The following is a 13,166-nucleotide window of genomic DNA, read 5'->3' as shown; positions in this document are numbered from 1 at the left end:
CATTAAAAAAATATAAAATGCAAAATAAACAAACATTTCTTCAACATTTATTTGCTTGTGCTTGTGGCTGGTTTGACTTGAATCTACAGTGACATTCAGGCTCGCTGCAGTCAGAGAAAAGAAACAAGTGTTAGGTGACATCAGTGGCGCTTCACTTCTCCAGGAGGATGACCCAACCTCCTGCTCAGACAATGAGCACTCACACACACACACAGGCCACCGAGTGACAAGCTGCTGAAAATAACACAGTAGAATAGCTGTACAACATAACAGAACACCACAGCATAGGTCACGTTCAAGTGACAGATGAACAATGCCAGCAAACATGAGACACCTCGTCCAAAGCTTTTCGTCATCCTGCAAAGTGAGATCCCTGACATCACCGCAAAACAAGTCCATCTTCTTCGTGATTTGCTATGTGTCAAGTCTTAAATCTTGTTTTTACAGATTCTGCTGCAACAGGAAAGACAGCCTCACTTGTTTCTGTACAACTGAGCTTGAAAATGTAAGACTTCCTTTGTCAAGGCTCCTCATCTCAGCCTGAATCAAGATGACTTTCAGACAGTCGCCTGTTTGAAGAGGTATTAGAAACTAGACTCTGAGAAGTTTTAACTCTTGAGATGAAGTAAGCTTATTTCCTTTTCCAGTAGTAAAAGAGACATTAATCTATAATCTCCTGACGGTGTCACACTGACATACCTGTCATCTTAAATCCAATCTGCTAACTCAGTGAGATGAACATCTTTTACAGTGTGGTGTTCCAGTTTTTTAAAGGATGACAGCATACAGATGAGAGCACGGCCGTGGCTGAAGACGCCCATCTCCCACACAAAGGCCATTGTGGCGGCTGGTGACAACAACAAACAAACACAATGTGGTCTTATTCAGTTTGGCACCTCGCAACAAAAAGAGGAATGTTTCACTGGAGGTTAAGAGCTATCGGAGTTGCCAGCTTTAAGAGAGGTGAGGTTTTTTTTTCTTTTCTTTTTTTTCCCTCATACAAGTCTTACTTGAACAAAAGATGGTAAATCCTGTGAGTCAATAGCATTGCATTACATTACATGAACTCATTTGGCAATTACAAGCGAGCACCTCGGATTTCACATTGTACAGCGGTTCTGTCACGCTACATCTCTCTCTAAAACTTTACAGTGAAACCATCGCATCCACTTTATCATCACCCAGAATACCTTTCATGCCAACATATCTCAACAGCCAACATCAGAATGTAAACCAACAGGTCTACATTTTGGGAAATAACCGGCAAATAACCCCCCCCTACTTCGTTCAAGACCAACACATCAAAGTGTTTAATCATCTTCCTCCCAACTAAAACCATCTGACTCATCTAGACCATTTTCACATTCTTGCTTTACTTCCTGGTACCACCTTTTAAAAAAAACCCAACTAATCCTCACTTCCATCCTCCCATTTCACTGCAGTCAAACATTTATTATTCATCACACTGTAACCACAACAGCATCTTCTTGTTTTAAATAACACCATAATCATTCGGAATCACCTGCCTCCCCCCATAACCCTCCTCATACAAGACACGTGAGCACATTATTTGCATAAAAATATAAAGTATAAGTTCAGCACATAAATAATAATAGGCCAATAAGAATAACATTAAGAATACAAAACAAAGACAGAGAGAGAGAGAGAGAGAGAGAGAGAGAGAGAGAGAGAGAGAGCAGCTTGCCCTGAGATGAAAACAACAGGAACAGATTTACTTCAGGCACCCAGGAGGTCTGGAGTAGCTTTGACTGTGAAAGCAGAGTGAATGGCTTTGGTGAGGGACTGAAAGACACAATGAACCTCTCGAGGACACACAAACTTTCATAAATAGCTCCTGCTTATCAGCTCAAAACGTGTGCTTATGAAGTAAGTGCTGAAGTCGGCCAACAAAGAGGAACTGGGTGAGGAAATCATTTGAGTAAGTGCGGGTGTGGCGTATGAAGCACTGCATGACTCATTAGCTTTCTGAGCCGTTACAGTTATACGTTCCTATCTCACTATGGAAGGACGAACAAGAATTCCATGAGTACCATGAGTTGTTGCTCACTCTACACATTTTTTTTTCTTTTTAATAATAACCCAAATACAAGACTGACGTGGAGGCCTTTCAGCTCTGTGGACGGGGACTACACTGTGGTTCAAGTTATTAAAAGGAGCTGTATCTAAAACCCTGAGCTAAATTTAAACCCTCAATCTATAGCAGACATGGAGAAAATGAAAGTGTGACACTGTGGGACTCAAGGCAAACATATAAGGAATGTAATTGTGTGTAATCGTGTTCGTCTGCTGGTTGTGTTTCAAGTAGAAGTGCAGTTATGTTGCAGGTAGGAAGAGACGGAGCTCAGACATGTACAGCGGCAGGTTTTAGCAGCTGTCAATAAAACTATAGTGCTGATGAAACGTATCCAGACACAGAGCCAAATAAAACTCAACCTGGTTTCCCATGATGCCGCTGTTTGGCTGTACCCTGTTCTCTTCAACATGCAAATAAGGACATTATCACACTTCCTCACAGCAGAGGTGCTTATCTCGACATCATGTTTCTGCTGAAGCACAAGTGCAAGGCTGGTGACCAGAACACTTAACTTCCCACATTAAGGCAGAGTGCGATTAACTTCTTTAAGATTCCTCCAGAAAAAAGAATTCAAATATACAAGAGAAGTATTGCATAGATATCCCTAGAAATACTCCACTAACCTTCATCCGTACAGGGACACACACATACAGAGCAGATTTATGCAGCCCCTGAAAACACCAAGGATTTCAACAACAACAGAATTAAATACTTTAGGTTAAACACACTGCATTAATTGAGACATTTCACACGTTTTAACAGCAATGGATCAGTGACAGATCTCAAAACGTAGCTGGTTATCTTTGGTCTGAGTGGTCGATCTTACAGATTAGTGGAGTATAAACACAACCTAAGCGCTCTGAGTGGTGGGCAGCAAACAGCTGGTTTTGTGGAGGCTTAAAAAAGATTTTAAAAAGCTCAGAGGAAGAAGTGGGCACCGCTGCCTTCAGTTCCTCCCCTTTTTTACATTTTAATTTTTCAAAAGTCACCGTCTCCGGGGGCGGAGGTTTCCTCGTCGAAGCGAAACCTTTTTGCGTGAGAGTGCGGGGACTCCAGGAAGTTCTCCTTGTCTTCAGGGTCTTCGGATGGGGCCGCCCACTTGGTGCCACAGCTCCTTTCGCGCACGGTGCGGGTGGTGGCGGGGTCGGGGCTCAGGCACAGCTGCTGCTGCCATAGCCAAGGGTGACTCATGCACTCTGCAGCACTGGGCCGGTCCCTGTGGTCAGAGCACAACGGAAAACACTTAGAATCCAACACTGTCGCTCAGGACCTGCAGCTAATATGAATGGAAATATGAATTTCCCAGTTGTGGGATTAATAAAGTTAATCTAATCTAATCTAATCTAATAAACGTTTTCATTATTGATCAATATGTTGGTTATTTTCTGAATTGATTTGTTAATTAATAAGTAAATAGATTTTTTTTGGTTGTAGAATTTAGATTTATTGATTTGTCTGACCTGTGTGCAGTTTACTATAATGTGTGACACGGAAAAGCAGTAAATGGTAATATTTAAGAAGCTTGAACTCGGCTATATAATTATATAGCTGTAATAGACTGTATGTTCCAGGAATAAGCCAATAGCGCTGACACTAAACAGCAGTTCAAAGTTTTATTGTTTTATTGTATGAAAAAGTAAAAAAAAAAAACTATTCAAATATTCAATATTATTGAACATAGGCCCAAACCAAGCTGGAACCTTCACGTTTGGCATTTTGGCTTGAAAAATGACAAAATATTCTGTAGCTACTGCTTAATCTTCTATTGATTCATTGACAAATTATTTGAGCAGCAATTGAATCTAAATCCTATTAAAATGTCAAGTGAAACTCATTTTCATTGGTCAATGTACAACATTCAGAAAATCTTCACAATCCAAGTGATTGTTTTCCAGTTTATCAGGGACAATAGTTTTCAACCAGACTTCCTCCTACACACAGGGACAGGATTAAGGGAAGTCAACATGATGAACAGAGGTGACTTACTTGTTAATAACTACATTCTCAGCATATTCTTGTGGTTACACAGATTTTTATTGTGTAATTAAAAAAAAGCCTTATTTGCTCTGGAATGTGCACAGGCTCGTTGGCTGATGTGTGCGGGTCCTTCACACACCAGTGGAACGTCTCTAAAATAAAACATTACGTGTCGGTTGTTTCATCATGGAAAGACATTCCTCATCCTTCAGTTTATTCTGAATGGTAACACAGAGCTGTGTTACCATTCAGAATAAATCATTGCACTGTGTGTGTTTCGTTACTCACTCTGGAGCTTTGACCAGCAGCTTGCGGATGAAGTCCACAGACAGCTCAGACACCCTGGAGAAGGCGTCACTGCTGTAGTCCACGTTGACCTGGGACACGTTCAGATACGTCTCCTGCTTGTCGTCCCCGACAAACGGAGACTCGCCCGTCACCAGCATGTAGGCTATGACACCCACGCTCCTGAGGGATGGAAACATGCATGAAGGACACAGTCAAAACATGTCCTGGAGCGGCTGTGGGCTGAGTACCAGAGGGTGGTACTTTCAGAGGCTGGTTATGGAACTTATTTTATTTAAAAACAACCAAATACACAAAAGAAAAAAGTCTCTATTTTCATATTTCTACTTTGTGGTTTGTGGATTTACACTGCACCTTAAAATCAACCTGTCTGAGACTCTCACAGTTTGTGTTGCTGACCCTGCTGGACTCCAGGGGTCAAGAAATGAAACTACCCAGTTTCCTTCCAATCACCACAATGAATCACTGAGCAGCTGCTGAACACACACTCCTTACATTGTAAGAACTGACTCACCACAGGTCGGTCGCTGTTGTGATTGGTTCATAATTCAGGATCTCTGGAGCTGAATGAAAGAAAAAGTCATTTGTTATTAAAATTACAAGAAAGTCACGCATTTCAGTTGTGTCTTCACAAACGTGTTTCTGTTTCTCAGTTGTGATAAAAAACAAATGAAACTCATGAGGGTGCTGGCAGAGGAAGAGTTCCTTGAGGTCTGTGTGACTGGATTAAAGCCAGTTTTTCTTGCATGACAGGACCACAGGTCTGTATGTCAAGCCAGTCTGTGTGTACATGTAGTGCAATTAATGCTAACGACACTAACGATTTCTCAATAACTGTAAACAGCTTCAATTGTAAGCTTAATGTGTTGAGACTCTATTATCATACCGTAAGACAGGTTTTACTCTAGAGTTCTTTTCCCTGACACACTTGTTTTTGAGTGATCAAAGTGTGTTTTAGGAACATCACCTTACCCACATACTCAGGTGTGCCAAGAATCTCCCGCAGCTCTCCAACCGCACCCAGTCTACGTGCCAGGCCAAAGTCTACGATCTTTATGTCCCCTGGAGGAGTCAGGCTGGTCAGGAGGATGTTCTGTGGCTGAGAAGAAAAAAACACAAAGAGGAAACAGTCAACATCGTGTGAAAGCAGAAGTGGTGCTGAGATGATGAGGTACTTTTAACTTGGGAACAAAACTTATTACACAAATCAAGCAGTTTTTCTCAACATCTCTTTGAACATGACTCTGAGGGAGAGGTGTTTACCTTCCTGTCAGTGTTTCTAACAGGACTATTTGTTTAAGTACTGAAAATATATCGCCCATATGACGCTGTTTAAACACTAGTATTAAATGTTTGGAGGCAGAGGTTGAGAACATACAGTACAAAGGACATATTTGTTTCGTTTCTGACAATGATTTGCATCTACATGTCTATTTCTACGTCGCCCACACGACTACGCTTTCATTTTAAAATGAAAAGAAGCTTCGTCTAAGAAAACAGCTGTCTTAGCTCCTGTCAGAAACGATCTCTGTCCAGACTAACACGCCTGAAAACACATATTACCTGACTGTTCACGTACACTGGGCATGCGCGTGCTGGTGTAAACAGGAAGCCGATTGTTGGTTACTTGCAGAAAATACTACTATGAGGAACAGCAAAGACACTTGTGGTGTTAAAATACACAACTCAACTGCAAACCAGCAGCTCACGAAGACAACAAGGCCAGTAACACCTGTAATTCATTATCATGTTGTATTCACCACTGGTACTTGAGGCTGATGAGACCCGACCAGGGAGTGCACCTGGGTGTCTACATCAGGTGCTGTGTCTCAACTTGCTTACTTCAATACTCACACTTGCTATTTAGAATGCCCAAGTGTGTTCACATAGGCAAGTATGGCAACATGGACCTGGTGAGTGCACAACGGCCGTGTTTGATTTGGGACAACACCACCCTGTTGAAATTCACGCACTACACCATTGAGTGTACAAGTATCTGATTTGAAACACAGCAAAAGTTTCCAAGTCTCCATTTAAACGCACATAATCTCTGGAGTGGTGTGGACGCCAGGCGTACATGTGAAGAGATGCATTTTAAAACTAATATGTTAGTGTGATGTAGCTTATGTCTTTCGGTTGGTATCAGGCCCTTTATTTCACAGCCTGGTGTCAGTGATGCAGGAGTGGTGTTAAAGTCCCTTATTTTACACTATGCTATTGAGTTTCCTCACTTTGCCCTGGGCTAATGCTCTGTTCCCACCTATAATCCTGGTTCTGGTCTTAACTGTGTCATGGAAAAAGGAAATTGGGGTTTTCAGAGCAATTGCTCTAAAAAAAGGAATAAACACAGCTGAGCACTTAAATGTGTAAACATGTAAAAATAGATTCCTGTGGCTTCAGCTACAGCCATGCATGTATGTGTGTGTGTGTGTGTGTGTGTGTGTGTGTGTGTGCAAACCTTCAGGTCTAAGTGCACCAGGTTGCTCTGGTGGAGGTAGTGGACTCCCTCCAGCGTCTGCCTGATCAGACGGGTGATCTGTGCCTCTGGCAGCAGCTCGTCAGACACACAGTGGTCAAATATCTCTCCACCCGCCGCACTGGGTAAAGACAGAGAACACAAACACGCTGTAAATACACGCCCGCATGCACGCACGCACGCACAGGGTAGGTTCAGGAAACGGTCACTGAAACACCAGGCAATTTAGTGACATCTGATGCCGTTTGGATGTGAAGGGCGGCCTGGTGGTTTAAGCGGCCAAACCTATAGCCGAAGGGTCACCAGTTTGATCCTGCATGTTCTGGCAAAGTGCTGTTGAGCAACACTGTACGTGGGAGTGTCAGCCAAAGACACAGAGTGGGACAAGCCCTAAAACTGAGCTTGGATCTGATTTTATTATAGTTCAAGTTATTCAAGTTTCTAATTTTATATTTCTCAAGAGTCTCTTCCATTTGTCCAGGCTGTGTTCGATCGAGAGAGAGTGACTTCTTCACACTGTCTCTGCTCTCAGGATTAAAGTGTCTCCAACGACAAGTACTAAAGGTTAAAAAATTACAGCAATTCACTGCAGGACAAACACTCTGTTCCTTTACATCCAATCTACGTCTCACATCTAGTTTTCTGTTTTGCTGATACAAAGGAGTAAGAGGAATGATATGCCAGACGAGGAAGACATGATTTAACATGAATCCAAAGGTCAGGATATGACGTTGATGACGCCTCAGAGAGAATATGTTCAGTCAAGTCGTCGACATGCAGAGTTCAGCTCAGGCTGTTCAGTGCATTTAGAAGACACACTGGGCCTTTCAGTCTTTGAACAAATGTTGAGAAGAATGAGCTGCTTGGCTTCATATAAAAAGCAGATAAAGTGGCAACTCCTTAAAACTGGACCAACAGGACTTTGTCCTGAAAAAGGCATTTACAGGACTGTGCTGCTTGTTTGTGGTTTAGCCGGTGTTGGTGAAACGATAAATGAAATCGGATTTACTGCGTGTCAGATGAAAAAGGTAAAAGAATATATTAATGGTTGTCATCAACTCACTATTCCAGCACTAAGACGATGTCGTGATCCGTCTCGTAAGCAGCGTGCAGGTTGACCACCCGGGCGTTGTTACGGGCCATCTCCAGGACGGCCATCTCGTGAATGACCTCGGCCCGGCAGTCACGTCCTCTCCTTCTCTTCCGTAAGAACTTAGCAGCAAACACTTTCCCTGAGACCTTCTCCACACAGCGCTTCACCACCGCAAACTTCCCCCTGAGAGACAGAAAGCGGTGTCACAATATGTTAAAGCCTGAAATATCATAGCTCCTTGTCTGGTCTCTATTATTTTATAGTAGAGAAGAAGGTAAGGTTTAAGGCGGTCTGGTAGAAATTTGGTTAATAACTGCTAAATTTAATGGCTTCATATGGATAATTTAGACAAAATATAACAACATGATTCCACAACACTTTCACAAAATACTGACATTGATTAAAGCTCCATATTTTCTTCTTCTTCTGTGTTTTATTTGAAGGTTTTAAGAACCAAAAACCATCTCAATGTAGTTTGACGTCTCCTTGCTCAGGCTTCTCTCTGGAGCCCAGGTAACAACAGGTCGGTGAGCCAATCAGAAGAGAGGAGGCTCTGAGCCTCTCTTCTGATTGGCTGACTGTTTTCTGAGTGATCCAATAAAAATATAGCAGATTTCAGGTAAACACTCCAATCCAAAGGTTGGGTGGTGGGTCCAGGTGGGCAGGGTTTGGGGCATGGCTGAGAGCGGTGACTGCTTTGTTGTGACATCACAAAGTTACAGACGTCCTGCCAGCTGGTTTTAAGGCTCAGTTTGTAATACAGGCTGTGTGCACTTCTCTGTGGACTGAGCACTTTGATTCTTTCACAGTATTAATATAGAACCTAGACCTGCTTTATAATCAAACAACACACGGACATCTACCTTTATACTATATGGATCTTTAATATATTGCTTAAATGACATATCTTTAAGTAAATGATTGCAGCATTGGGACAACGGTGCTACACAAACACTGGCATTTGATAACAGGCATCTGCAGGTTATCTGATGCCAGTGAACTGGTGTTCACATTTCTAGGTCATAGGCGTAATTGTTCATGATAATCAAGACTGAGAAGAGATAAGTAAGCTACTTGATTTAAGTGTCATAAATCATCATGCTGATGAACCTGAAAAGTAACAACTCAACTACACAGAATGATAAACAGCATGCAGTGCTAATATAGTGTTCCTGACACATAACATACATTTGAGTCTGTGCTTCAAGCTCATCTTCTTTGGCTGGCAGGTTAGCAAAGAAAACATGTACCACACAGTGTTAAACTATTCTCCAGAGAACACCCCCCCACTACAAACCTTTGGCAATCAGCTGATATTTTATGTAATTTCTCCACAAAGCCTTGCAATGAAAGAAAAAAATCTAATCCAAAAATAGCAGCTTTACAATCACCAAGAGCAATGACTGAAGGTTACAGACCCAGAAGGACTTCTCTGAAAGAATAGAACAATGGTGCTGAATGATCTGACTCCTGTAGCACCACCTGCCAATGTTACAATCATACTTTCATCTAGTTTTAGTATTAGATACACAAAATGAGTCTGTGCACATTTTCAAAGCTTATAGCACAGCGTGATACTGAAGAATTCTGGGGAGACCTTTGTCATAATTCTTGACTTTTTATTTTACAGTTATTAAAGTAGTACTCCGGCAATCGAGTTATCTTCCAATAATTCTGGTAGACTTATAAGAGACGGAAAAAACAATCATGGTGAAAATCACAACAGCAGAGGCTGAAATATTCTGACCTTTAGTCCCTAATATGAGCCAAACTCTTATACTGCTGGATCGTATAATCACCATAATGCAACTCACAAGTCTTTTGTTAGACACCCCCTCTAACCAGCAAATGCCCCAATCTGTCAAACTCCACATCTCCTGTTGACAGCTATGCTTTCTATTAAAGATTTATCATCTCCAGGCACGGACACAGTCTCCAACACTGCAGCCAGACTCTTAACTAAAACAAAGAAAATACATTACATTACCCCTCTGCTGAAGGTTGCACTGGCTCCCTGTATCTTTTAAATTCTTTTACTTGTTTATAACGTTTTAAATGACCTCAATCCTCGCTATACCACACTGACTTTTATTATTGACTTTTATTCATCATTTTACCGTTTTATTGTCATAGATTTTAATCTGCATACTTTCTTTTTTGTGTGTCTTTGCACTTTGGGCTATGTGTTTGTATGAAAGGTGCTATTTAAATAAAGTCGAGATGAGATAACCCTGATGACATCAGGGTTATTTCCTCGGGACAAAACCTCTCCAGAGACTACAGTACAACTGTTTTTATAGGCTGACTAAGACTCCTACTGACATGTAAACACACCTTCATGTGTAAGACTGGTTTTCTGCCATTTTGATAAATCCACACGAATCAACTTCTGGCCAGAGAAACATAAAAAAAAAAAAAAGGTGACAACCCCTGTGTACCAGTCCACAGTTAAAGGTTATGATCGGTTTATTTAAGACTATGATGTACCATAGCTACAAATTCATTTAAAGGGAGGAAGTAGATATAGTAGATTTTTTAGCTTAACACTACTGCCCTTATCATGTTCTTCAAAATATTCCACCTCAGAACTTCCTGTTTTTAACACACACACACACACACATAGTGAACAGAAGTGGTCTGTACCATTTCTTCTTTCTAAAGCCTGGTTTGCACATGTGCTTGTTTCCTTCCTCAGGTTTTGAAAGCAGAATTGTATGGTCTATGACAAATTACTTCACACCTCACAGATCTCCGAATGTGATCATCAACCATCAGTAGTTGCCATGGGCCACGCACACAGTGCCAAACACATGACAAAGGTCTACTGTAACACGATGGAGTCAGGTCCCTGGCACTGCGAGCCTCACATGTTTACAGTGGTTAAAGCTTTACAGGTCAGAATCCAAATACTGTTTATGTTGCTGCAGTGATTAACATGAACTGTGCTAAACTTTAGAGAAAATACAAAAACTACAGGCAATATGGACTTGACTATATATTACTATACACTGATACATAAAGGATACAGTAGTCTTTGGCAAAAAAGGAAATTCTTCAGGCGTCCTGTAAATGTTTCTGTTGTCCATGTGTGAGATGTGAAAAATTCAGTTTTTCTCTCATGTCTCAGTCACCCAGTTTAGTCTCCATCTTTACTCTTTGTAAGTCGACAGAAACTGACCCTCATTTGTAAATATGTAACAATACAGTGCGAGCTACTGTTTTGTTCGACCCATGTCTCTCCAGTCAATATCTGCATGTTTCTACACATTTTCAGACAAATGCTACGATTGATAAGCAAAGATGTTTTTGTCACAGAATCTAGTTGCTTTTGTGATATCGTACACTGTGCACTGTATTGTTTGTTTGTTGTAAGCTGCTAAGAAAATACAAGGTGACGTCTTCAAAATACAACATTCCAAAAAAAATTTATTTATCATTCTCATATATTTTACATTATTTTTAAGAAAAAAAAGCAAATCCTCACATTTGTGAGGAACTACTAGGAAATGGCTGCTTCCATTGAATAACTCATACTTCATGATAGTATAATATACTTTGTACTCCCATAAAGTTGAATGTCATGACAAACTGAAAATGGAAACGAATGACACACTCTCACGCTTTCCTTGATGCACTGATCCACTGATGTTTCCCTAAGACCTGTCAGCTTGGATAGTGGTTGTGAACGTTCAGAACAGACATGCTTGTAATGCAATGCCTTCTATACTGCACTATTTACACTATTACGAATAGTATTTCCTATTAACAACCCAAATGAATAGAAAATACAAATTTTCCACTTGATATATCCCAGTCCTATTGAGTGAACAACTTTTAAACTTCCTGCAGACTTTTCTGCCCGGAGGACAGCCTCTGCGCCTCTCCCGTGAGCAGCAGTCATACATGTGTGCCTCACCTTCCCAGCTCTCCGGTGATTTCATACACACTCTCCATCGCCTCCGTGCTGATTGGGGTCTGAATTTCGCCGAGCAGCCCCGCGGAGAGTCCGCTGCGACTGTCCAGCCGCCTCCGAGACATCTTCCTCTCCCTTCGGTATCACTCCTGCTGCCAGCTACCAGACTGGATACCGCACTGAACGCCAAGTAAATGAAAGACGATAAAACTAACCTAAGTGGCTAGTTAACACTTTCCTGCTTCACATTAGTTACATGTTAATGTTAGCAAAGCCGGTAACCGTGCTATTTTTTGGGTTAGTTTTCCGACTCTGGTTAGCTCAACTGTCGCTAATTAAGTTAGCTCGACGGTCAATGTCGCGGATTCAAAAGTAGTTAGTCCGATTTTCCTCGGCTGACCTGAAGAGGAGCGGCTACTCTATCAAATCTAAACCTACGAGTGCCTCCTGTTAGTCAATGATCAAACTCCCGCTGTGTGCCACTGTTAAACAGCTTAGTATCTAAGTTTACCCACAGAGTTTCCGATCATTTTCACATCCTTCTGTTTGACACTTTGTCGACACGTCACTGCTTGGCGCATGCGCATTATAGTTAAGTTTGAAAAAAGCGTGGCCACGTTTATTTGAAATGAGAATATTATGGAGAGTAGTTGTTACAGGTGTTTAACCTATAATTATTTACTCTCTAACAATCATTCATCATCAATCACAATACATCTCTGAAGACAGCAGCGTATTTCGGCCAAGACAAAAAAAAATAGATGATATTTTCAGGAATATCATAATAAAAAGAAAAACATAAAGTAACGTTAACGAGATGTTTAATCATAAATCTGACTTTCAAGTGTCATAAATTTGACAAATTAAGTAAAAAATATAAGATTCCAATATAATTATGAGAAAATAATTGAAACCATTTACTTTCTAAATCATATGAGAAACAAAGTCAACATTTCTATTTATTAGGCCTATCTATTATTTTTAGTTTTAAAAATCAGACTTTTATCATAATTTATTATAGTTAATATTTTGACTTATATGTACGAATTAGGAGTTAATAAATCACATGTATGAGTGAATTATCATATATAGAAAAACTTCTGAGATATTGCATCATATTTGTGAGATACAAATTATGAATTATTTTACCAAAATGTTGATGCAGTATCCCATAATTCCTACACTTAATATGTCGTAGTATGTTATAATTAAAAATTACCATGAGCATTTATTGATTTATTTATTTCATTTTGTTATTTCATCTAGTTTTTTCTTTTCCTTGCAGAAGTGAACTTCCACATAATTC

The 13,166-nt window shown here is 40.6% G+C and overlaps 1 protein-coding gene across 1 annotated transcript; it reads right to left on the bottom strand.

The window, feature by feature from the left end:
• Positions 1 to 31: 31 nt before the first annotated feature.
• Positions 32 to 12,417, bottom strand: stk17b (serine/threonine kinase 17b (apoptosis-inducing)). The gene is made up of 7 exons (XM_023409216.2): positions 11,864 to 12,417; positions 7,918 to 8,130; positions 6,837 to 6,975; positions 5,351 to 5,477; positions 4,893 to 4,941; positions 4,361 to 4,540; positions 32 to 3,311 (listed from the first exon to the last, which is right to left on the bottom strand). The coding sequence occupies exons 1-7, from the start codon at positions 11,983 to 11,985 to the stop codon at positions 3,074 to 3,076; spliced, it is 1,068 nt and encodes a 355-aa protein (XP_023264984.1). The 5' UTR covers positions 11,986 to 12,417; the 3' UTR covers positions 32 to 3,073.
• Positions 12,418 to 13,166: the final 749 nt, after the last annotated feature.

Source organism: Seriola lalandi, unplaced genomic scaffold (genome assembly GCF_002814215.2).
Source record: "Seriola lalandi dorsalis isolate HSWRI2012SDOR001 ecotype SW California unplaced genomic scaffold, Sedor1 jcf7180002054385, whole genome shotgun sequence".
Taxonomy (NCBI): Eukaryota; Metazoa; Chordata; class Actinopteri; order Carangiformes; family Carangidae; genus Seriola; species Seriola lalandi.
This window is presented reverse-complemented; position numbering and strand designations above follow the sequence as displayed.